The sequence below is a fragment of the Genypterus blacodes genome, unplaced genomic scaffold (assembly GCF_046128005.1).
Source record: "Genypterus blacodes isolate CSIRO-AG114 ecotype Tasmania unplaced genomic scaffold, CSIRO-AGI_Gbla_v1 ptg000011l_1, whole genome shotgun sequence".
NCBI lineage: Eukaryota > Metazoa > Chordata > Actinopteri > Ophidiiformes > Ophidiidae > Genypterus > Genypterus blacodes.
Genome location: NW_027466825.1, coordinates 492,901 through 518,932, shown reverse-complemented (window position 1 = coordinate 518,932; position 26,032 = coordinate 492,901). Strand labels below are relative to the sequence as shown.

The 26,032-nt window shown below is 45.3% G+C and overlaps 3 protein-coding genes across 3 annotated transcripts; 2 read left to right on the top strand and 1 right to left on the bottom strand.

Annotated features, from left to right (window-relative positions):
* The first annotated feature begins 266 nt into the window (after window positions 1-266).
* On the top strand, window positions 267-3,554 carry LOC143007947 (uncharacterized). The gene is made up of 15 exons (XM_076159463.1): window positions 267-345; window positions 460-587; window positions 716-856; window positions 937-1,008; window positions 1,078-1,248; window positions 1,349-1,445; window positions 1,518-1,729; window positions 1,815-1,965; window positions 2,036-2,241; window positions 2,319-2,439; window positions 2,515-2,720; window positions 2,786-2,903; window positions 2,974-3,143; window positions 3,214-3,311; window positions 3,386-3,554. Exons 1-15 carry the CDS (start codon window positions 267-269, stop codon window positions 3,552-3,554), a joined length of 2,139 nt encoding a protein of 712 aa, XP_076015578.1.
* A 2,788-nt stretch (window positions 3,555-6,342) lies between these two features.
* LOC143007938 (uncharacterized) lies at window positions 6,343-10,215 on the top strand. Its single transcript, XM_076159451.1, has 18 exons — window positions 6,343-6,365; window positions 6,438-6,493; window positions 6,778-6,905; window positions 7,030-7,170; window positions 7,251-7,322; window positions 7,392-7,562; window positions 7,660-7,756; window positions 7,829-8,040; window positions 8,123-8,273; window positions 8,352-8,557; window positions 8,634-8,754; window positions 8,825-9,030; window positions 9,096-9,213; window positions 9,284-9,453; window positions 9,523-9,620; window positions 9,695-9,813; window positions 9,886-10,062; window positions 10,128-10,215. Exons 1-18 carry the CDS (start codon window positions 6,343-6,345, stop codon window positions 10,169-10,171), a joined length of 2,310 nt encoding a protein of 769 aa, XP_076015566.1. The 3' UTR covers window positions 10,172-10,215.
* Window positions 10,216-13,147: 2,932 nt separating this feature from the next.
* On the bottom strand, window positions 13,148-25,458 carry arhgef15b (Rho guanine nucleotide exchange factor 15b). Its single transcript, XM_076161547.1, has 16 exons — window positions 25,184-25,458; window positions 21,325-21,838; window positions 18,939-19,910; window positions 18,803-18,857; window positions 18,576-18,637; window positions 18,148-18,440; window positions 17,581-17,741; window positions 17,258-17,410; window positions 17,038-17,167; window positions 16,604-16,678; window positions 16,221-16,313; window positions 15,975-16,129; window positions 15,301-15,468; window positions 15,100-15,185; window positions 14,849-14,953; window positions 13,148-14,468 (listed from the first exon to the last, which is right to left on the bottom strand). Exons 2-16 carry the CDS (start codon window positions 21,746-21,748, stop codon window positions 14,311-14,313), a joined length of 3,090 nt encoding a protein of 1,029 aa, XP_076017662.1. The 5' UTR covers window positions 21,749-21,838; window positions 25,184-25,458; the 3' UTR covers window positions 13,148-14,310.
* Window positions 25,459-26,032: the final 574 nt, after the last annotated feature.

The window sequence follows — 26,032 nt, the reverse complement described above, 5'->3', positions numbered from 1 at the left end:
CTAGCTAGACACTGCGAGTGCGTCAGGAGCAATGGCTCTTGGGTTTTGTCTCGGGTAGGTCCCTCAGGTGATCTGTGTGTCATCAGTGGTGCTGTGTTTCTGTTTAACTTTGCTTTTGTCTTACAGAGTGGCTTTGCTCTTATCCGTGTGGTCACATGGGAAATGTGCTGACGTTCCCGAGGGTAAAGATTGGAACACCTTCCCTTAAATGTGTTTGTGTGATCACTATTGCTAATGGGGTTTTTATATTTATAGATGTCTTGTATATGGAGTGTCATGATCGCTACTTCATGATAGCTGTTGATCTGTCATTCACTGGGAACGAACCTCGCTTTGAGGCTATCGGTAAGTCCAGCACATCAGACATGATGCTTCTCTGCTTGTAAACATGTGCTCTTTAGAGCAACATGTCTTCTGACCCTGACAAATGTGGCTTTGTTTTTTTTTTATATATTTAAGACAAAACGGGTGTTTACCCCATCACTGAGCAGTATGGAGCAGAGTGTGGCTACAAAGTCAGTGTGTTCCCTGTACCTCCCCTTGTGACGCTCCAAGCCTCTTACTTCAGCTGTCACACTGATAACAAAGTATGTACAAAAGTGTCTCTTACAAGTTATAGGGGGGGGGGGGCTCCTTTTATTTGACAAATGGGTGTTGGCCTGTAAGGCCAAAGCTTGGGCCACCCTACTCTTACACCATATTTTAAATCTTCTAGGAGGACAAAATGTTTACGTTCAACTTTAATCTGATTGGGACCCACGAAGGAGAGGAGGTGACCTATGCACTCAACAAAACCTGTTCTCCCTCCTTGCCCTGGTCTGCCAGAGAGGTCATCTGTGAGGTCAACTACATGGAAGTAGGTCATGTTGCAACTTTCAGTGAAGAATGCAAGTGTGTGCATCACAACTTTTAATGGTCCGGACTTCTCTAAAACAGGTAAACGTGCAAAGTGACTTGGCCTGTCCAATGGGAACGAGGAAAGAAGACTGGAATTCTACCCTTAAAACGGTACATCTGACTATCAAGACTGCTGTGGCGTAGTGACATGGGGTCTTAAAACTGGGTTGTCTCTTGTAGGCTTATGCTTCGGCCACGTCAGACTGGCAGGTGATGTTCCACCAAGATGAGATGCCGCTGACTCCAGTGACCCTTTCCGAAGCTCGTAATAAGGGCTATGTGTTTGACCTTACGGAGGGAAGGCTTATATTTCGTTCCCCATATGGACAACCTGAGTCAATCAGCACTATTGTAAGATTGAAATGTCAACCACAGGACTTGTCGTCTGTATTCCCAAATGCCTCTGAAGGATTTTCTTCAAAGCTGGCTCTAAATTACTATCATCCTCCAGGTGAATAATGTGCCAGTTGAGCTGATCCATCCAACTCTATTCTCCAGACAGAGCTGGGTGGTCTTGATGATCGACCTGATGGCTGCTTGCTCCATGCGTGAGTGCTGTGAGCCAGTTGGTAGCATTATTCTTTGCTGATTAGATACAAGTGTAATGGTCTCTTCCTCAGATGAAGGGGCATATGATGGCAGCTTCTTACTTTGGGAGGCTCCTCAGGCGCGATACCTGCTCTCTGGTCTAAACGCCATGCAGGTGAATGCTGGACTCAATGGTGAGCTCTGGGAGCAGCTGATTGCTGAAGAGAAGGGCTACATTGTGCAGACGCAGGGCAGCGCAGTCAATATTTCCATTCCATATGATGCAGAAGGCAGTTTCAAAAAGGTCGGCACTGAAATCTACAATGTGGTCACAATGGTGACTAGTCTGTCAAAACTAACTTGTGCCACTTCATTGTCTGACTCTCCAGAGCATTGTAACTGACAGGCTCTATGAGTTCTACGTCTACGACCTCTACATGGACCAACTCTTGGTGGATCAAGATGACATATACACCAGAATCTACTCCCACCGAGTGCTCACCACCCCTCTGCTGCAAAGCTCGATCGTCACAGAAAACCGTAAGTCCCTGATGACATGCCTGTCACATGTGTTGGGGCCCTGATATATACATGTTTTTTTTTTCTCCAGGAACTGTACTTGAGGATGAGGCATTCACAGTCTACCTCGAAGTGGCTGACGACATTGAGTTGGTCTCCCTTCATTTGAATGGGAAAGAATTTACCGTGCCGTTTACAAACACTAGCACCAGCACAATCTATGAAGCGGCTGAGCCAAATGGCCTCCATAGCTACACACTGAAGGTTCCCTTTAATGACCCAGTTGTCAAACAGCAGGTAAAAGGAGTTATATGAGAAATCTCACTCATTTACTGCAACTAGTATCCTGTTTGGTTCATTGGCTTTTCTTCTAGTTCTCCAAACAGAACTCAGTTCTGCAGTTCTCACTGCACCTGGACTTCACCCTAGTGGTTCTGCCTGAAGGGGAGCCTTATCGCCACACAGCATATGTTGAGGCCGTCATAATGGGCATCTGTAAGTAACTGCATTGTAAGCCCACTGGGCAGGCCTACTTGCGGTACCTAAACTTTATATAAACCTTTTTGACAGCTCCTCCAGCATTTGAGGCATTCTGTACTGAGACGGGTATCAGCTTCAAGCTGGACCGGCAGCCTTTTGACTACCTCTGGGAGATATGCATTGGTTCAGAGCCGCTGACACCAGAGCTGGCAAATCGGCTTGGCTATTTCATGCACAGAGATGACCAGAAACTGCTCCTCGATGTCCCAATCTTTACATATGGCTTTGAATACAATGTAAGATTACCTCACATTGGGCCTTGTTGGCTAGAGTACAGTAACTTAAAGGTGTTTGTTTCTAGGACATTAATTTGGCGCGCTTCCTTGGCACATTTGAGCTCCTTGTCTGGGACCATAAAATGACAGAGGTTCACGCTGCTTTTGCCAAAACGTGTCCATTCCCTACAAATGAACTTATTGGTAAGGAGGCACGTTCACTGTGGGAGGAGGGAGAGTATTTCACATGTATTGATGACCATTCCGTCCATAGTCTGTTCCACTGATGGGAAACTGACGGTGGTAGCAGACATGTCCATGGCCATCCCAAGGGGAGGGATCCCAGCATGGACACTCAGAAATGAAACCTGTGGCCCCAAAGCGGTTGATGGCACAAGGGTTCTCTTCTCCTTTAGGCTCAACACTTGTGGGACCAGAATAAAGGTAGTGCTTACTTGATGGGATGGGCTATCTTGGTTAAATGCTCATAACTAACCTTCTTTTCTGTTTCCAGCTTGGTAAAGGGAATGTGACGTATGAGAATGAGATTGTGGCTGTTGAAAAATCTATCACTGGGAATCGGCTGGCTGTCTCCAGGAATGAGACTGACAAGTGTGTACCTCCACTGGTTCTGCATGGGCTGTTTCTCTGGCAGGTCCCAGATGTTTGTTCCTCTTGTCTTGCAGAGTGACGGTGCATTGCATGTATCACCTAGCTGGACTCCATCGACTGTTCTCGGTGTATAGGTTTGAGTCGGACATGGATGGTTTGGGCAGCATCGTCCACACGGTGCCACCCACATCAGGCAAGTGTTGGCCTGCTGGACACCACGCAGCAGTTGAGCAGAATATCTAACGTTCATCTGGTCTCTACCCTCTAGGTCCACGGGATGACATGATGGCATCCACTACACTGCAGCCCACCACCACCACCACGACCGTGCCGACCACTGTGCTGAGCAGAAGACAGAGCCATATCCTGCCTGCATTCCACCCTCCTGCTCAGTACATAAAAGTGGTGGGCTTCATGAAGAATCTCTCAAATTCGCAGTATAAAAGTAAGCAGAAGTTTGTCGCAAGTTTACATTGGTAAGACCTGGCTTAATGTTGTCATCTCTTCACAGGAGCCAAAGGATATACCCAGCAAAAAGTTCTTGGTCAAATTTGATTGAAAATATGGGATTTTTGAATGATGGAAGAACTTAATAAAATTTCTTGCTGGAAAAAATGTGCATCCTGTCATCAAATTAGAACTTTGTCAGATTATTGGGGCCTGTTGCCTCTCGATTTGTTCTCAAATGACTGACTAGAAAATTGTAAGCCTATACATATTGACAAGTGGTGCATGAAGAGCTTGCAACATCAAAGACCTTTCCTGAACACTGGCGATCTAATGGCCATTCTGTGGCACCTATTGCTACTTTAATGTGCAAGTCTTTTAATTTTTCAAACGGGCAAATATCTGGTTTAAACATGACTTGATGCTATGCGACATGTTTCCAAGCGTGAGACACTGCAATCTGAGAGCTGCCCCACATGCAAGGACTTGGATTTGCTTGTGAATAAATTGACAATGCAAAAGTAAATCTACTTGAACCTGGTTGCATGTGGAAATGGGACTTTTTACATCACAACAAAACCCCTTACGTATGAATAAGCCCATGTACTGAGTTTTCTGTGAGGTTGGGTGAAATGGATTAAATGTTTCAATCTGGCAGTGGTAAAGTGACATAATTCACTCAGGGTTTACTGGATTAATTATAAGGCACTTTACCACAGGTTCAAAAGCTGTGTACAGGGACATGCGAAGGGGATACATTGTTGTAGCCTGAAAAGAAGATTGCAAAAATAAGCAAGTTCAAAATTGTTAGAATCCAGTCACACCTCAAGCTGTTACAAAGTTTGATCACTATGAAATTCCTAACTCCCCGTCCCAAAGTGCTCTAGGAAGACGACGGAAAAACTCCAGAGCCTTAAAGTAACAAGAAACAACCTCAAAGATGCAATTCTAAGTCATTCCCCCTCCACAATCAGCCGGATGTGCAATAGGAACTTCCAGTGGGGTTATTCAAAGCTACAATAAAGCAGTAAACGGTCATGGAGTAGGAAATACCATGTAAGAGATGAGGGAGAGAGACCAATGATAGCAGCATAATACAATCCTATTTGTGAGTCTCTCCTGGAGCAGCAGTTCATGTAGTTAGGGGAGCAGTCCAGGCAAGCAGGTTAGCTGATGTTGCAGGTGTGGCGTGGGGGAGCAGCTTGGCAATGCGGATGGTAGGAAGTTGGTTAGAGATGAGCAAATGGCGCGGGGGGGGGGGTGTCTGCCATGGAGGAGAAGATGGGACATGGGTAGGGGTATGGTGAGGGGTGGGTAAGCATAGGGATAGCCCTGCAAATTGACACATCCGGGGTCACTCTGGGCAAAAAGTCATTGAATGTTGAAACGGCTCAGGAGCCACGGAGCTGGACAAAAGCTGACCTGTGGGCAGAGAAACAATCAGTCGTGTCACAGGATATAATGAGCAGTTAAAGGACGGAGAGAAATTATCTGATGTGCCCCATGCTCTCACAGCATTCAAGCTATCACTGACCAAGACAAAAATCTGTCTAAGCCCTGAACTAAACCTGGGTTGACTCATCGCTCTCCTTCAAAAGGAGACTGTGCTCCCTTTTCACTGGTGTGTTAGCAAAGATGAAAGTATACTGAGAAGAGGTGCGTCTTTGGAGAGGATTTAAAAACTATTAAGAGAGTCTGCCTCTTAAACGAGAGCAAGAAGTGTAATCCACAGAAGAGAAGCGCAGTACAAATACGCTCTATTTCCAAAAGTCTTTGTCGACCTTTAGATAACAAGTAGGCCTGCCTACTGAAAACTTAATGTTCTCGCGGGAATGTAAATGGCAATAATGTCAGAATACTGGAGCCAGGCCATGTGGTATCTTATAGGTTAGAAGTCAGACCTTAAAATCAGCCCCGGCACTGACAGGAAGCCAGTGTAACGACACTATACCTGCCTTGATATGCTCCAATTTGCAAGTTTCCATCTGGACCAAATGAGATCAGACCAGATGAATAAGCGCTCAAGTGTTTGCTGGTCTTCTCACCCACACCACAAATACAGGTCTGTGTGTGATCGCAACATGCACTACTGTAATACTCTTCAACAGATCAACTTAAGATTCTTAACTGTGTTGTATAATTTTCCAACCCCATCCAGGCCAAACAACATGGAGGGCTGCATCATGGACCTCAAAATCAGCTACAAGACTGACTACAGCTGTTTACCTTTGTGTATTTGTCAATGGTATTTATTGTGACAATGTATTACAATAAAGAAGAATGGGTCTTTTACTTTTGCTGCACAATATATAATACACGAATATTAACACTTAACACTAACAAGCATCTGTAAGATTCAAATGGAGGGATGCATTAACTATGTGGCTGCAGCTAGTTGATTGCCAATGAGCTACACCTGTGTGACAGCGTCTCCAATTGTCAGTGTGGAATCAGGCCTATAAAAGCTGGTGCAGGTGCTCTCTATTACTTTGTGGTTCACTGGTGTGTTGCAAGGTTGTGTTGCTCTGCAAGTGTAATTTGCTAGCAGTCAAGCTAGCTAGACCCTGCCAGCACGTCAGGAGCAATGGCTCTTGGGTTTTGTCTCGGGTAGGTCCCTCAGGTGATCTGTGTGTCATCAGTGGTGCTGTGTTTCTGTTTAACTTTGCTTTTGTCTTACAGAGTGGCTTTGCTCTTATCCGTGTGGTCACATGGGAAATGTGCTGATGTTCCCGAGGGTAAAGATTGGATCACATTCCCTTAAATGTGTTTGTGTGATCACTTTTGCTAATGGGGTTTTTATATTTATAGATGTCTTGTATATGGAGTGTCATGATCGCTACTTCATGATAGCTGTTGATCTGTCATTCACTGGGAATGAACCTCGCTTTGAGGCTATTGGTAAATCCAGCACATTAGCCATGATGCTTCTCTGCAATGTTTAGTCTGTAAACATGAGCTCTTTAGAGCAACATGTCTTCTGACCCTGAGGAATGTGACTTTGATTTTCTTTATATTTAAGACAAAACGGGTGTTTACCCCATCACTGAGCAGTATGGAGCAGAGTGTGGCTACAAAGTCAGTGTGTTCCCTGTACCTCCCCTTGTGACGCTCCAAGCCTCTTACTTCAGCTGTCACACTGATAACAAAGTATGTACAAAAGTGTCTCTTACAAGTTATAGGGGGGGGCTCCTTTTATTTGACAAATGGGTGTTGGCCTGTAAGGCCAAAGCTTGGGCCAACCTACTCTTACGCCATATTTTAAATCTTCTAGGAGGACAAAATGTTCATGTTCAACTTCAATCTGATTGGGACCCACGAAGGAGAGGAGGTGACCTATGCACTCAACAAAACCTGTTCTCCCTCCTTGCCCTGGTCTGCCAGAGAGGTCATCTGTGAGGTCAACTACATGGAAGTAGGTCATGTTGCAACTTTCAGTGAAGAATGCAAGTGTGTGCATCACAACTTTTAATGGGCCGGACTTCTCTAAAACAGGTAAACGTGCAAAGTGACTTGGCCTGTCCAATGGGAACGAGGAAAGAAGACTGGAATTCTACCCTTAAAACGGTACATCTGACTATCAAGACTGCTGTGGCGTAGTGACATGGGGTCTTAAAACTGGGTTGTCTCTTGTAGGCTTATGCTTCGGCCACGTCAGACTGGCAGGTGATGTTCCACCAAGATGAGATGCCGCTGACTCCAGTGACCCTTTCCGAAGCTCGTAATAAGGGCTATGTGTTTGACCTTACGGAGGGAAGGCTTATATTTCGTTCCCCATATGGACAACCTGAGTCAATCAGCACTATTGTAAGATTGAAATGTCAACCACAGGACTTGTCGTCTGTATTCCCAAATGCCTCTGAAGGATTTTCTTCAAAGCTGGCTCTAAATTACTATCCTCCAGGTGAATAATGTGCCAGTCGAGCTGATCCATCCAACTCTATTCTCCAGACAGAGCTGGGTGGTCTTGATGATCGACCTGATGGCTGCTTGCTCCATGCGTGAGTGCTGTGAGCCAGTTGGTAGCATTATTCTTTGCTGATTAGATACAAGTGTAATGGTCTCTTCTTCAGATGAAGGGGCATATGATGGCAGCTACTTGCGTTGGGAGGCTCCTCAGGCGCAATACCTGCTCTCTGGTCTAAACGCCATGCAGGTGAATGCTGGACTCAATGGTGAGCTGTGGGAGCAGCTGATCGCTGAAGAGAAGGGCTACATTGTGCAGACACAGGGCAGCACAGTCAATATTTCCATTCCATATGATGCAGAAGGAGGTTTCAGAAAGGTCAGCACTGAAATATAAGAGCTGTATGGTGACTAGTCTGTCGCGACTAACTTGTGCCACCTCATTGTCTGACTCTCCACAGAGCATTGTAACTGACAGGCTCTATGAGTTCTACGTCTACGACTTCTACATGAACCAACTCTTGGTGGATCAAGATAACGTACACACTAGAATCTACTCCCACCGAGTGCTCACCACCCCTCTGCTGCAAAGCTCGATCTTCACAGAAAACCGTAAGTCCCTGACATGCCTATCATGTGGTCAGGGATGTGTTTGGGCCTAATGAATGTATTTTTTTTTTTTTTCTCCAGGAACTGTACTTGAGGATGAGGCATTCACAGTCTACCTCGAAGTGGCTGACGACATTGAGTTGGTGTCGTTTAATTTGAATGGAAAAGAAGTCACTGGGCCGTTTACAAACACAAGCACCAGCACAATCTATGAAGCGGCTGAGCCAAACGACCTCCATAGCTACACACTGAAGGTTCCCTTTACTGACCCAGTTGTCAAACAGCAGGTAAAAGAATGATCTGAGTTCAGTGAGAAATCCTGTTACTGGTATCCTCTTTGGTTCATTTGCTTTTTTCTTCTAGTTCTCCAAACAGAACTCGGTTCTGCAGTTCTCACTGCACCTGGACTACACCCTAGTGGTTCTGCCTGAAGGGGAGCCTTATCACCACACAGCATATGTTGAGGCAGTCATAATGGGCATCTGTAAGTAACTGCATTATTAGACCACTGGGCAGGCCTACTTGCGGTACCTAAACTATTATCCTTTTGACAGCTCCTCCAGCATTTGAGGCATTCTGTACTGAGACGGGTATCAGCTTCAAGCTGGACCGGCAGCCTTTTGACTACCTCTGGGAGATATGCATTGGTTCAGAGCCGCTGACACCAGAGCTGGCAAATCAGCTTGGCTACTTCATGCACAGAGATGACCAGAAACTACTCCTCGATGTCCCAATCTTTACATATGGCTTTGAATACAATGTAAGATTACCTCACATTGGGCCTTGTTGGCTAGAGTACAGTAACTTAAAGGTGTTTGTTTCTAGGACATTAATTTGGCGCGCTTCCTTGGCACATTTGAGCTCCTTGTCTGGGACCATAAAATGACAGAGGTTCACGCTGCTTTTGCCAAAACGTGTCCATTCCCTACAAATGAACTTATTGGTAAGGGGGCACGTTCACTGTGGGAGGAGGGAGAGTATTTCACATGTATTGATGCCCATTCTGTCCATAGTCTGTTCCACTGATGGGACACTGACAGTGGTAGCAGACATGTCCATGGCCATCCCAAGGGGAGGGGTCCTAGCATGGACACTCAAAAATGAAACCTGTGGACCCAAAGAGGTTGATGGCACCAAGGTTCTCTTCTCCTTTAGGCTCAACACTTGTGGGACCAGAATAAAGGTAGTGCTTATTTAATGGGATGGGCTATCTTGGTTAATGCTCATAACTAACCTTCTTTTCTGTTTCCAGCTTGGTAAAGGGAATGTGGTGTATGAAAATGAGATTTTGCCTGTTGAGAAATCCATCTCTGGGAATCGGTTGGCTGTCTCCAGGAATGAGACTGACAAGTGAGTACCTCCACTAGTTAGGCATGTATTGTTTCTCTGGCAGGTCCCAGATGTTTGTTCCTCTTGTCTTGCAGAGTGACGGTGCAGTGCATGTATCACCTGGCTGGACTCCATCGGCTCTTCAAGGTGTACAGATTTGAGTCAGACCAGGATGGTTTGGGCAGCATCGTCCACACAGTGCCACCCACATCAGGTAAGTGTTGGCCTGCTGGACATAATTCAAAAGTGTTGAATATCTAACGTTCGTCTGGTCTCTACCCTCCAGGTCCACGGGATGACATGATGGCGTCCACTACACCGCAGCCTACTACCACGACTGTGCCGACTACAACCACTGTGCTGGGCAGAAGACAGAGCCGTATTCTGCCTGCATTACACCCTCCTGCTCGGTACATAAAAGTGGGGGGCTTCATGAAGAATCGCTCATATTCACAGAATAGAGGTAAGCAGAATTTTGTAAATATCTTCGTTGATAAGACTTGGTTTAATGTTATCTTCTCTTCACAGGAGCCGAAGGAAATCGCCAGCAAGAATTTCTTGCTCAAATTTGATTGAGTGGCATTTTTGAATGATGGAAGAACTTAATACAATTTCTTGCTGGAAGAATTTTGTGTCTTGTCTCATCAAACTAGCTTATAGATCAGTTCTTATAACTGATCAGAAATTTGCATGCCTGCAAATTTGGGAAGAAGCGCACAAAGAGCTTGCGTGTGTATATTGGCCTATTTTCAATATCAAAGGCCCTTTCCTCTGCAAAGCAAGAGTCCTACACTGTTTGTAGTTAATGCAATCGTGTAATTCTTGGTTCTATGGGTTTTTACTTGAACACTTGCCATTAAAACGGTTCACTAGCACATATTGCATATGTGCAAATATGCCAAAAAATCGGTACAAATCTGGTTTAAACTGACATCATTGGGTGCTGATCCCAAGATTTAGACAGTGCTTTCCAACCTGCCCCAGTGCTTGCAAAGATTTGCATTATTTATTCCCTGTGAATAAATTACTGTAAGTGAACACAAACCTGCCTATAGAAAAACTTTTTTTTTTATTGATGAAACGTGCATCGTCTCTACTGACTTCACCTGTTTACACCAAACCCAAAATTGCGAAATGAAATGGCTTCCGTTGGTCACTAGTGTCGGGCTAAAGCTACTTGGGGGTGGAGTCATCCAATAAATTACAAGTGTAAACAAATGACGATCAAAACAAAATTGCGTCATTTATGCTCGCTACGTTGAACATCTTGGCCGTTACAGAAATAACCACTTCCGCTTATCTTTGGTTACATGTGGTTAGACAATTAAGCTGCCATCTGCTGGAATCAACGCAGCCAGCAGGGGGCGTTAGTAGATAAGGTCCCTGGTTAACAGGTAGACACCGCACACGGTGACCGAGCGCGCTCTCTTTCACCTTTTGAGGAGACGTCCGACGTAAAGGAGTCATGGAGTACAAACAGGAACACTTTGCCGTGAGTATATAAAATGTAACTCGACAAATGAACGGGCAGAGCGCCAAATTACAATGGTGGTTTACTTGTCTGCTGAGGGAACCCCACGTTTGTCCCCCAAACAGAGTCCCAGGTTGCCCGTCATCCCCCCTGTCTCCAGCAGGACCCTGCACCACCCCTCTTTCATGCCTCTGTACATGGCTGCAGGCTACTCACGGTGCTGCAGAGACGGTCACAGCGCCACAGGTGAGTCCTCCTCCTCCTGCCCCCCAAGCCCCGCGTCGAATCCTCTTCCTCATTTAATGCTACGTAAACGTCTCCTCTCCCCGCAGGCCCCGCAATCACCCCGCAGGAGATCTTTTACTGTGACCCCATCAGTGGGAGAAGGATTCCAAACATAGTGAGCGAATTACATGTAAGTGTGTGCGCAGTGTTTCACTCACCGACAAGGATGGATGTTTGTTTTACTCCCAATATTGATAGAAATTAATTACCTAAAATCAGAGCTGTGGTCAAGACTGCTAAAGCAAAGTCAGCTCAATCCTAAAACCTCACAGCTAAATTAATCGCATCAACTGCATCTGAACTGTGCTTGCTGTTTCCCTGTGATGAAAGTGAGGACTTAGGATCCAAGAGCATGAGCATATTGATTTCCTCTGATTAGGAGAACACCAGCCTGACCCCAGGGTCTGTCAGGGGATGGGGGTGGGGGGTTGGGGTTTATGAAGGGGCTCAGATGGACTGACACAAGCAGGGTTTTTTAATGAGATTGTCTCAGGCCTACAGGACCCGGCCTGGGGGTGAGGAGAGATTGGGACCTGGGGGTGAGGAGTAGGCAGTGTGTGTTTGTGTGAGCTAAAGGCCAACTAGGTTTAGTTATTTATTGTAACTTTGTTGGTTTAGGTGGCATCACTATTGTCAAAGTTTGGATGAGGTCATAGTTTCAGCTTTGGCTAGTTTGATGACATCATAGTTGTATTTTTGCTTGTTTGATGACATCACTGTTGTTTATTTAAGTTGCTGTAGAGTCTGGCACTGTTGTAAACAACACAAGGAGCAGCAATTTTCTCACCGTATGTTTGATATTGTTTTCTGTTTTCTAATTTAACATTAAAAAAAGTGTTTAACCCAATCTGCGAGACAGTTATGCTGAAGAGGAAGCAAGACATGGCTGGGATTGTACTTGGATACACCAAAAAGCAAACTTATCAGGAAATTGTTATCTCTGTGAACTTAAATAATTTCTCTTCCATCAGAACTTGGAGTGCCTCCGCCTCAACACCCCTGCACCTATTATGTCCTCTTGTCCTGCACCACCTCATCGTCCAGACCCTTTCAGAGCTGAGCCACACCCCATCAGGGATCTGGGCAGCCCAACCTGGAGAGTGGACGCCCACCTGCCACCAATACTTTCCAGTCGGGGTGTCCTGCAGCTCACCCAGGAGGAGGATGAGGCAATTACTAATCTGCTGGCACTGCGCCACAAGAACATTGTGCAAAGACACGGTGAGGAGGTTTCCACTGTGCCCCAAATGGACACTTCAGCTGTGGAATTGGACAGGCCTTCCTTCAATGACGCGCAGTGTCTGTGGGCAGCCAGTATGGGGAGTTGGCAGCAGGGAAAACCTTGGTCAGACGTGGAGCACGAGGCAGCTCACACTCTTTTGACTTGCTTAAACCTGATGGATGAAAACAAGCTCTGGAGCCCGACTGGACCTGGTAGTGTCCAGGAGACGCAACACAATGGTGATGATCATATGTCATTGTGTGAGGAGCGTGTCGCTGCAGAGATGAGACATGGACAGAATGTTGTTGATTTGTCTGGAGTGAGGGAGAGGACGCTCTCCGAGTCTGAGAGGAATGCTGTCCACGTGCTCTTGAGCCTCCAGGACATGGGAACTTTCCATATTCTGCAATGACTCTTATTTATTTATTTTCTATTTTGGGAACTTGCTGATGCATTTGCACATATTTGCCTGTTTGATTTTTGCACTGGTTGCTGTGAAAGTGTTCCTCTAATGTTTAAACTCGAATGCCTTGAACCAAAAAATGCCTCAAACATAGTTTTCTAGAACGACAATTTATTTTCCATATGTAAACAAAAATGACAGTATTTTTTTTGTGCTTTGAATATTGCACGTGTGCCTTGTAGTTTTCTATCAGTATTCAATTAAAAAAAAGATCCATATTTGTGCGTCTTGTTATTTGGAAACTAAGACTAAATCTAAAAAGGCAACTTGAAACCACACGTTATTTACAGTGTATCCACAGAATTTCAGGGCTTTATTGACATCAACCTGCAGGGGGAGCTGTTATTCCACAAAGACTGGTGATACAACAAACCAGAGTGCCTGAACTCTGCAACAAAACCGCTCTGATGCGTCATAGCAGGAAGCTCAGATATGTAGTATTATTGACGGCTTTTTTAGTTGAGTGTAAGCTGGCTAGAGGTCACAGTGCTACACCTGAACGGAACAGAACAATCACTCATGTTTGGTATGCATGTGTCTGACAAATCACAAGTCTAAAGAGCTCATTCAAAGGCACTTCCTGATAAGATTCATCTACAGGCCAGTTTTATGATGAGATTAAATGTGTAACACTGTTGCATCTTTCAGTCACATCTTGCCTGTTCTCCCTACTTAAATGTGTCATATGTAGTGTGTTTTTGCACCATGTTGACGAGTTTGTTGCCTCTATTGCAGGATTGACGAGACTTCTGGGCGCAGGAGTTATACAACAGGTCTGTTTTGAATGCAGACGGCGACACACGACACCTTCCTTTCTTTTCTGCAAGTCTGACGTTTCTGCAATCTGGTTAGAATGAGTGGCATTTCAAAATGGCAGCTCCACAGTAGCGCCTGAGGAGAGCGCTAAAGCCATGCTGGCTCCTTGCTTACTCGATGCAATTATGCGCATGCACTCAGTTCCTTTTCACCATGAATAGTAAATGATCCACCTCTTGGTCGTTGTGAAGGGCGTGCACATGTATTCCAGCAGCAGAACTAAGGTGATTGTTTAGTTGATGTCCAGGTCTCTTATGTACAGTCACACCATCCTCACTCTTCTGCTTTCATTTCCTGGTTTTCCTTGAAGTTGACGTTAACCCATGATCTCCCTGAATAATCTTTGTACATAGCTTCTTAAGTCTTTTTGGGCAGAGTGTAAGGCATTCCCCTCCTCGGCTTCTGTCCATGTAAACATCATCAAACGGAAACATCCTCGGCCACTTGCTTCTAACTAACGGAGCTTGGTGGTAACGATGCTCGCGGCTTGGATGACCCGGTAGCGCTCCCGAAGGTTGCGTCTCCTCACGTGCTCGTTGGTGATCTCGATCACATTCCCCACTGGGAACCAACCCTTCTGGCCGTCAGAGAGTCGGATACCCTCATACCAGCCTGGGAACGAAAGCAGAGAGGGGGGAAGGAGGAGAGAAGGTGGAGGAAGGAGAACAAACAGGGAGGTTTCTGTATCGTTCATGCAAGAGAATTGAAACAAATCAATAAACTGCTAAGGTGGAGGGTGGAGGAATCGGGCATTTAGGGAGATCAGGGTGTACAAACAAGCAGGGTTAATATTACAAAGTCACTGCGTCTAGATACACATACCAAAAATAAAAATAGACGGACCAGAAAATACTTCCTGTGTGTATCTAACTTCAGATTTAATGATACGTTAAGGAGGTTTAGGGTGCCAGCCTGTCTGTCTGGTAGCTAATTACTCTCCTATAAATCCACAATATTCAACCGTCAGCCTCGTCTTCCCTGCGTCGTCTTACCCTCGTTGGTTTTGCAGATGACATTGACGATCTCAGTGGGCTCTAGAGTGAGCTCGTCTGTCTGCTGGGCAATGTACTGCTCCACACACTGCACCTGAGGGCAATCTGAGACACAGATACAACTGTGAGAAACCAGATTGTACATATCAAAACACACACACACATACACACACAGATCCATTATAGTATTGATTTGGTCTGGAAGACGGAGAATAGATTCTTTGCTTTGGTGTGAACGCGTGGATTCTCACCCCAGTCCTCATAAATGACCTCATTATCATCTCCATCAGGGTTGCTGGGGTTGGGGAAAGCTGCAATCCACCTTTGCATGTCTGACCTGAGAATGAAAAGGACCAACAAATGACTCCTTGGTGCCAGAATGATGAATGAATGACCTGAATTATTCTATTAATTGAGCAATTGTATCCTTCATGTTGTGCAGATGTACTCACTTGGAAGGGGCTTTGAGCAGCCTCTCCATTATGCGTCCTTGGTGGTTTTCCAGCAGCGTCAGGTTGAACCAATGTTCGTTGGAGCCGGCACTGTTCCCGCCCATCTCCACTGGTTCCACCTGGACTAGCGAGCGATGAGCGTGATCCAGCACCACAAAACGCTCAGCGCTGTTCAGAGAAAAAAGGTTTTTGCTTTCATGTAAGGTACATTAATTACATCGGCATACAGTGATAAATACCTTTGAAACTACTAATACACTGGCTGAAAGCCCGCCACAGTACAGAGCAGGACAACATAGTTAATTAACAGCCCAGCAAGTAATCTGTAACTGCATTTTTTATTATGTGTAATGTGTGATGGGAATGGTGTTACGTCATGTGCATGTTGCAGCACTGGGTTACTTTTTCCACTCTACACTACTACGTTACGACATTTGAGGAAGTTTGGACTCATCCCAGTTGTAAGACACACATCGTGATTGTGGTTGTGGTCTGTGCCACCTTTAAGCATCAGCTGGAAACTACTTTCGTTATCTATGTGACCATTGAGATGAAGTTATGACTTGTTTCACTCTGCTGTCACGTTAATCCAACTATTGCTTAGAAAACACATGCAGTAACTGTAGTGCGGCATTGCATCTTTGTGTGTTAATGTTTCTTTAATTGTGCCTGACCCCTTTTTGGAAGCAAGGATGAGGAGATCGTTGAAGAGGAAGAGGTGGACGGGGCTCAACTTGGTCCTCATGTTGAAGAGAGTTGCACCTTTGCACATTTCCTGGAGCTCTCCCTTCTTCTCCAGGGATCGAGTTTGGGAAATGATTGGGATGGCCTGAGGAGGACAGGAAGAAAGATTTATTAATAATCATAATAATAATAAAGAGTGAAGGGAATAGAACAGAATACAGCCCATAGAGTTTCACCTTGAGCTTCTCAAACTCCAGTGTTTTAGAGACATGGATCAACTCCTCCATCTGCTTCATCTTTCCCACTTCTGTGTTACATTCGTCAATGATCTGTGTGTGAACAAAATTGTACAAATGATATAAAATCCTCACATCGGGCCATCGGGTTCATTACTTTCACAAAAATCTGAGCAAATCCCCCCTACCCTCTCATACCCCTTTGTTCAAATACCGTTTGCGGCACATTCTCACAATGCCATTGTCCCCGCTGTCTCCTATGACTCACAGACTCACTGTGGAGCTTTGTCAATAGGGAATCCTATAGGCCCGCCGAGCGCTTTAGATTCTAATGACGTGCATTCCTCGGCAGAATGAAGGGTGACAGGTTGAGAGCCGCGTACCTTAGACACTGAGGCCAAGGCTTTGGATGCCGCCTGCTCTTCTTTCGTCCCCTCCTTTGTCCGCTTCAGGATGTTCTGAAACGACAAGCGACAACTTTCTATTCCTGTCACACAGAAAGAAACAGCACCGGGATACATTTTTTCCATCAAAACACAAACAATGTCATAAGGGTCAAGGAGGGCGTGTTTCTTTGTGTGTGTGTGTTTGTTTACAGATCAAGAGGCAGTGACGGGTTTTAGCGTGGATGATGATAACATTCCACAAAGTAGTGCCTTACAATAGTGTTTAGGGGATAAAGAGAATGGATGAGTTAGTCAAGCTCACTTTAGACAAAAATGTAAACATTGCAGGCATTTTCCTATAACATGCCTGTGATCCCTGACCGGACGGGCACCTAGATGGAATGTACTAATTTTCCCATGATGCCACTCACCTCAATGAGCATTTTGATGCGGGTGATTCGCTGGAAGGGCAACAACAAGAAGGACATGAAGGGCAGCCGCTGGCACTGAGGGGATTCTTGGAGACGCGTGATGACCGTCCCAAAATGCACATTGCTTTTCCTGTACACACACAAACACATTAACACTTAATTCCTATTTAATCCTTAAATAGTAATGCTGGAAATTTGGAAAACCTATATCTGGTCTCACATGAGCGTGGAGTAAGTCTTCTCCTGGTAGATCTGGTTGCGAACGTAGTCGATGTAGGCGGGGAAGTTGTGCTGGGCGTAATAGTGTATGATGTCACAGATGTCAGGGAAGACCATGGTCTCGAATATGCGCTCCTCAAGGTCCTTCAAGAACCTGCGAGGTCAGACAGCAAAGGCTTCGATCAGCATCGTAAAACCTCTTTATGCTTTCATCAACCCTGAATCACATAAACACTGTAACGCTCCATCAAAGTCATAAATCATCCGTCTAATATCCTTCTTCCTTTACGGCCCTACAGCCTTCGTCCCTTTGATAGTCCTCACCTTTCGCTGACCTCGCGAACCCTCAGCACGTTGGAGAAGAGTGTTTTCTTGTCCCTGATGATCATCGTCTCCTCCAGCTCCCGGCTGTCCAGGAAGTGGTCCGTCAGAACACGCAGCGATCGAAGGTAAGACGCCTCTGACGTCAGAACCTCAAACATACTCTGCAGGGAGAAGGAAAGAACTTTGGATTAAATCTGTTTATTAGCTGTTTGATCCACTGTTAGTTTGGTCTCAGGGATTCATGAATCAAGTAGTCTTCCATTCTCTTAATAGTCCAGTTAAGTCTTGAATAATCGTCTCTTCAGTCGCATTGGTTGCTGCTGCTTACACCGCTACCCATAACTCCTCTGTTTGTGTGATTTACTGCATTCCACAGTATTTTTCCTGTTTGGTGTTGGGTGGTTACAGTAACTCTAAAAGCTTTCAAGAGCTGAATCATTATTACATTACAGCAGTGTGTGAAAATGTAATGTTGTTACTTTAAGGGGGTGATGATACTTATATATATATCCTATTTCTTGTCTCTTTGCCTTATTGATTTATCCTCTCCTCCGTCCCTCTGCTCACCTCCTGGTATTTGCACTCCTCTGGGGTGAGCTGGTCGAGGACGCCGCTGTCCCGTACACTCGGGAGGTCCTGCCACAGGGTGCTCTGGGCTGGAGTAGGCACGGGACTGCTCCTGGGTGCCCCATTGCCCGTTCCGGTCCCAGTCCCAGTCCCAGTTCCAGTTCCAGTTCCACCGCGCCTGGCGTTCCAGTCCATGGCGTAGTCGGCGCTGGTCTTGCTGATGTTGCGGCAGACTGTCTGGCGTCGGATCTCCTTGGTGATGACGGTGGCGCGGTACGTCTGGTACAGAGGCTCTGAGAGGGAAAAGGCAACACAGAGGTCAAATCTCACATTTTGATGTCAGATTAAAAAGGCAAAGTGCATAAATCACATCACCTCCATTATGTGTATTTATGTTATGTGTGTGTGTGTCTCAGGTGTGCTTTTACCATCCTGCAGGCGGGACTCATAGGTGAAGGAAGACCCTCTCCTGGGTGGAGCGATTGGGCGCCTGAAAAGGGAAGGAAGAGAAATGGTTCGGCTGGCGTAAAACAAGATGCGTGATGTGTGTGAGTGACAGGATTAATGTGTAGGTCACACAAAAGAAGATCTGCACTGCTGTAGAAAGGGAAGTAACTGGGAAAGGTCACAGGAAGTGCACAATGTGATAACTCACTCTTCTTCTTCTGTATTCACTTTCTCTCCTTCTGTTCCCCCATTCTCCTCTTCTTCTGTAAGATTATTTCAATCATTATTACATTATGAATATGTTTTAATAAAAAACACAATAATGTAGTTTTGCCATAACCAACCTGTTTTCAGTGGCAAGGATCCCACAGAGGCACTGCTGAGCCTCCTGGGGTCGGTCTTGGGTGGTGGAGGTGGGGGTCTCTGAGGCAGGGTGGTGCTGTTCGGGGGCGGCGTGACCGCTCGCTGAGGGCTCAGTCCCTTTGAGGTGAGGCTGTTGGGGGAGCATGGCCGCAAGGAGCGCCACTCCTCCAGTGTGGGCTGTGGGAGAGGAATGCCGGCCCGGTGCACCGGTGTGAGGCTGCGGCCGTCCTGGTTCACAGGAACTCGAGGCGGGATGGCAGGCGGGATTTCCTCTAAACTCGAGATTGAATCTGCGTCTGTGCAAGTCTCTGATGTGGGTTCTGAGGTGCTATAACACAGTTTAGACCGACGTTGTGGTTTCCGCACCTTGATTTGTGGGATATCCAGCTCTTTGGGAGTGGGGTCAACCACTGGGAGGGTGGCCTCGTAAATGTTTTCTTCTTCATCTTGAGCGGGTTTGCGGAGGACTGGGGGAGACTGAGTCTGTTTGGGTGGGATGGGAGGAGACAGCGAGACGGAGGCGAGAACGACGTTTGGCCCAGGGTCCGACCGCCTCCTGTGACCCTCATTGATCAACACGTTCAAAGCGTGGTTAAACTTCACCTTTTCTTGTTTCACCACACACACCTCGCTCTCCTCCCCCACAGAAGTCCTGCTCCCATCGAAGTAATCCTCTGCCTCGCTCTCCCACTCTTCCTCCTCGTCCTCCACCTTTTCCTCCACTTCCAGTTCATTACAGTACAGTTCCTCCTCCTCTTCCTCCTCCTTCTCTTCCTCCCCACCCTTCTCTAAACCCACCGGCACCCAAACGAGCTTCATGCCGGGCCACTGGAGGTGACACACGCAGCTGCAGTTTGGGTCGCAGCTGGGACTGAGAGGCGCGTCAGGGCTGCGCTCTGCCTCCGCCTCCACGCCAACGGTCAACTGGAGCTCCACCTCCTTTCCATCAGGGGCTACAGCAGAAAAGGAGAAACACAGATCATTCAAAATTCCTATACTGTGATCAAAACAGATGCATAGACCAGGCAGCGCACTTCCATGTCCCCTGCTGGACTCTCTGACACCTCAAACGTTCCATTTGCACTGATCAATGTGAATGAGCTGTTTCCTGTCTGGGTGTTTCCTACATGTGTATCCCCTGATAGCACAGCTCACTTTCATTAAGGGCCTTTTTCCGCCCTTCTGCCTTTCTAACAGCATAGCACTCGCTGAACTGTCAATTCAGCAGTTTGTCACTTTGCAAATCCGACACATCTGCAGTGTGTGAGTGGAGTCTTCAAATATTAATGGAAAGTTTGGAATGCTGCAGGAGAAACATCACATATTGACGAAAGGAAGTCGAGGAGGTGAGAGGGAGAATTAGGACAACCGGGATGAAGGTTAAAAAGGTCAATTAGGGAGGATATGTGAGAAAATAAGAGCAGTGTTTTCCCACCTGTGCAGATATTGATTCCATTTCAGTATTGATTTCAAAGATTCCTAATGCCTTCTATGTGTAATGAATGTTTAAACACAGAATGTGGCTTCTTAGGGGGAAAAGTAGGTGTGTTAAATGTGCCCATAGGATGCACCATAGCATCCAGGTCCCACTACTACAGGCCTTCTGTCTCACTCTGACAGGGAGCCACATCATCCTGACTGGCAGTTCCTCTGCCACGGTCAACTGGGAACCAAAATAAGGGAACTACTGAGGACGGAACCAACCTCAAACAATTCCTTTATTTTGCTTCATTTTAGTTGACTGATTACACAAACGATCTCTATAACGAAAGCATGCACAGTAACATGGTTGACAACGCTGGAGTTGAAGCTACTAAACGAAAACAAAAGCAACTACAAGTCAAGCAAACAGGAATAATGGCTATCAAAACCTGCGCATTATTTTTCTCATTATATATTTATAACCAGCGTCTCATCCTGGACTCTAAAGAATGTGTACACACAAATGCACACACACACACACACACACACACACACACACACACACACACACACACACACACACACACACACACAGACAGCTGACACACATAACCTGTTCTTTGGCTGTAGGTGCATAACTGCCAGCACCACCACACCTGTTTGTTTGCAACATTACAATAGAAAAAATGAACAGACTCCTCTGCAGATTGAACCTTCAAATCAATTCGTGCTCATCCGCGAAATGTCCAAACGTGCATACACACATATCGTATTTGTACCTTGTATCGACTCAAGGAATTGACAAGAGAAATCATGTAAAGTGGTGTCAGTGGCATGTTTACGCTTGCTCACTTTTGCTCCTCAAACCTGGTGAACACCTTTGGCTATAACATTCAATGTCCTGTAGATGGAATTTGATAATTAAACAGTATATATACACTTTACCTGAGCGTCCTCCTTCCACATTAACGCTCTCCCCCTCCTCTCCTCCCTCGATCTCCTTCTGCTTCTTCAGGGTCCGGTGTCTCTTTGCGGGCAGGGGAGGGGCCTTCTCTCCCCCGATCTGGATCTGCAAACTGGCACGGGCCGGTTTGGGTTTTATCGAAGGCGCTTTCTTAAAATGTTTCCTTTGCGCTGATTTGGTGGTCCGATTAGAGATTTGCTCCCCGGTTGCGACCCCTTGTTTGCTAAATCTGTCCACAATCCTCTTAACTTTCCCGCCAGATATGCTTGCACCACTGCCCTTGTGTTTCAGGGGAGGGGAGTTGCTCTGCGTTGGAGGCTTTGGGGGGATTTCAGGCCTGGGTTTGGCCTCAGGTTTGAGGGTTAAAGGGGATGTGGACTGTGGGGATTCTTCCTGAAGAGACATGACGGTGGATCTTCAGTTGTAGTGCTTCACTCTGAGTTCAGATCAGTCCAGGCTTTGAGTAGGAGGTGAATGTGAGCATGTCATCTTCACCTATAAAGAGAGAAAGAAAGGGTGTGAGAATCTGACAGTTAATCAAATGGCCAAAGGTCTATTTTACACATCAACATCATACAATAGAACTGGCATGACTGACAAATTAATTATAAGCCTCAGATCAGACTTTAAACTTTGTGCTTTAAGTCCCCTCAGAATTTCCCCTCGGGGATCAATAAAAAGTTTCTTTCTGAATATGAACTTTACACCTGAAGGAGTTCTCCCTTTCCCGATGACGTCACATTCCCATAAATGAAACACGAGCTCGTAACAGAAAGGAACGTTAAGAAACCGGGAAATCCATGTGCACATTTCTCCGCTGGACTTTACTGCAGCACATTAACAAACACCTATAACACTTGTGTCCACTTTAAACCGTGAGGCTTGAAAGCATGACATCATCCGATTATTCATTTACCAGTAAGACAATAAAGATGCTGATTAAACCAGGCTTCATACAGGAGATATTAATGTAGAATGGTGAGAATAACTTAAACAGAAACAGCAACAACTTATAACAGAATATCCCTTCATCGTGGCACATTAGATTGATAAAATCAATAGTTAAGCACTGTTTCAGTACAAAGTTGCTGTTCCACAATTTCTAGTGTCAAGATGTGAAGCTTGAATCAGTTTTCAGTCTTTTCCTTTTCCTTCAGTCTAAATTGGAGCCTATTATTACATGCACTCAGATAAACAGTATGTACGCATATTCAAAGCTCTCTGGTCACTCAAAGGAAGCAGCCAAACCTCTCAGTCGCTCTTCATCTATCTATAAAAAGGAGCATGATGAATTTAAAACCCAACTCAACTTCAGCACATAGTGACCAAATGGCCATGCTGCAGATTCTTATCACCGCATGCTTTCATCATGTGTGTGCAACAGCTGACGCAAAACCAAAGCAGCACGGGGTTAGTCATCTTCTGAGTCACGCAGCAAAGAGAGAGCTGAGATCCAGGAGAGCAGGCTTCTGATTTTGCATGTGGCTGCATGTACTTAGGTCTGCACACATAGAGGAAGGAGCCTGGCTATGGATGGTTTTCATTGTTTAGTAGTGGTATGTTTTTGCCTTGAATTTGTGCCTTGGCTTGAAAATATCTGAGGAATGACAGGCGCCAATCAGAAACTATGTGTTAAACAGCGTCCTTAATGTGACTGGCACACTGGGAAACTTTAAATATACATTTTATAATTAGAAGACAGAGAAAGTCAAGCATTATTGTACAGATTGAACAGGAACACCACCCATATTTCACTCTAAGGGTGTATTCCACACTGCTTGCTGTCAAAACCAACAAAAACATAACCATTAGTTGTGTTTGTGACTGGGGACGCTTGTGGAAACTGCACTGGCTTGTCAGACCAGTTTGGAAGCCACTTACGTACACACAGAGTGTATGGAGAGCAGAGCAATATCTGTCTGAAGTCAGACGATGACACAGCCAAAGCAACGCAGAGAAGGAAAACTTTTCAGGGTTTGATTTTGCAAATCGCTTCCCTCTACACTCACACGCTGTTCGGCCTGCACATCATCATTTCCTCGTCTAACATTCCCTTTGTTTTCCTTTGGGGTGGGAGCTGAAAGTCTTTCCAGGTTTCAGCTTTGGCCCTGCAGTCATTATCATTGTCCAGAGGGTGACATATTAAACCACAGAGAGAAAGGGTGTGTTTTCTCACAAAGCAATCATCTAAAGGGTGAGGATAACATATCTTCATTGTGAACATGTGAATACGCATTCGTGTTGACATGTGTGTATGTTGTTTAGGCCGAGTCCTGTTTAAACAGATCAGAATGTCTTTTGCGACAAGAAAATAGTTCAAATGAGCTTTATGCACAATCTGAGTAAGGATAATTAAATTATGCTTTCACTGAGGTCTGATTAAACACATGGACCAAATAAAGTCAAACATTCCTGTCACCTGACGTGGTATTGACACTGTTCTGATGCCATCAGAGAGAAAAGACAAGGAGGCAGGATTGACTGAGTAGAGCCTTGAGGATAAATAATGCATGAGGCAATTCTCCTCTCTTATCTAAAGAGAGGACCATCCCACCCTATCATACAGGATACAATAGGGATTTATCAAGGGCAGAGAACTGGTGTACAAACAAGCAAGATGGTTTCAGGGTGTGAGGAGAGTTTCTGACTTTCATCTTATTGGGCATGATAGGCCAAATGTGCCTGAGAGTACATTAAGGTTACTTTTACCCCCGCTTCCTTTCAGTCAGCACCCACCAGCACACGTCACCCCTTTTGTGTCCCCCTTCCTCTATTGACCTGGTTACTTCAATAGCAACATCCTCCAGTCTACACACACACACACACGCACACACACACAGGCGAGGTCAGTGGGTCACTCATTCATGACATTAAATGTTTTTGTCCAGTGCAGACCTGGTAAATCTAACCAATACACATCAGGTATAGTGAAATCCTTTGAATTGGAACAGCTTGTGAACAATCCTAAGTGCTTAAAGAGGACTTCCATTAACACACTGCTCTCTCTCTCTGCCCCCCCCCCCCCCCCTCTCTCTTTCTCTCTGTGTGATTGAGTGGGTGTGCACTCATGCCATCTGCTCTGTAGGCCAATGGTTCAATATGTGTATAAAATGGGGAGGGGGGCTTTAAGAGAAAGCATCATAGAAGGATCAGCCATAACACATGTGATGAGCAAGCTCCACGTTGGCCAGGAAGAGCCGACGGAAAAGGTGTGTCGGGAAGGAATACACACATCCACACACACACACACACACACACCTAAGGGGTGGGAGACACAGAGGGGATAGGAATATAGGTTGGTCTGTTTAAATGATCAGATCACTGAAATGCTCCATATAGTAGAATATAAATATATTTGGTTTCATGAGGGGAAAATGTCCTGAAACCATACTAATGATTTTACAATTTTAGAGAAATATCACAGGACAACTTTGATCAAACAGCTGCTAATACGTGTCAAGCCTTAGGTGAATTATAGATACATTATAACATTTCCAAAATAAGAAGTAGAGATATAGACTTTTCACAAAGCAAATGAACAATAAAAATAGATCCATTCTTTTTCTGCCTCTTGTTTCGTAACATATAGGTGCACTTATCTCATAAATCACTGATGAGCGAATGAATAAAATCAAAATATTCCGCCCTAGAAACCACCACAGTTATACCAAATGAGTACAGATACTTTTAAGAGTAATAAGGTGATTATTAGGTTATTATTCATTTGTATTTTACATGAGGGAACAGGTGCTTGCAGACCAGGCACCACATCAGACCCGCTGAACCACCGATTGTACACGAATCGTTAAGAATTTACAAAATAGAGCAAAATACACTCACCGGGATTTATGTCGACCAGATACAATCTCTGGCTTCGGTCATTCGGCTCCGGTACTTGCACTACCACATTAGTTTAGCTTCAGGAAATGTCGTTTTCGGTTAAAATCGGTCGATCGTGGTGTACTTATTCTTAGAACTTCACTCGTTCCGCGGAGAAAAAAATGAACCAAAGACTAAAAGCAAAATTATCCACAGCGTAAAAGCACCAATCTGTCCACTTTCGTATTGTTTCTGTGACAGTCTGGTGAGAGAGAGTGTGTGTGTGTATGTATGTGTGTGTTGCTCTCACTCCCCCCCCCCCCCTACCGTTGTTGTCTCCCCTTTGTTACCAGTAGGGTGTGTACGAGCACCACCTAGTGGACACTATTGGAATGAACATCCCATAACTCAAAATTATGGCCACTGTCCATCTATCAGACAAATCTGTAAGGAACGGCGCGCATGAACCGGATGATCATACTCTTGTTGTTGTTCTAAGTTGTTGCTTAGAACCTCATAAAACTGCAAAACCACCCAAAGTAAAGAGTAAAGTGTGTGTTTGGTACAGCGAAAGCCTTGTAGTTTCAATTTATTGTTGTTTCAACAACTTTCCTCATTATTTTATTCACAGGCTGTCAGTAAACTAGATTTAGAAAAATTACCATTGAAAGATACATTACTTTATGGATTAATATAGGATTAACTCGTATTTATATACTATAGATTTATAACAGGTGCATAGAATGAGGAGCTTGGCCTCCACATGCCCCACCCCCACCTCTGTTTCACGCTTCCAGCTCGGTCCTTGAATTGGAATAACATTGGTAATGTTTACTATTCAAAAACCGATGTTCTCTTCAGGGATGTGTT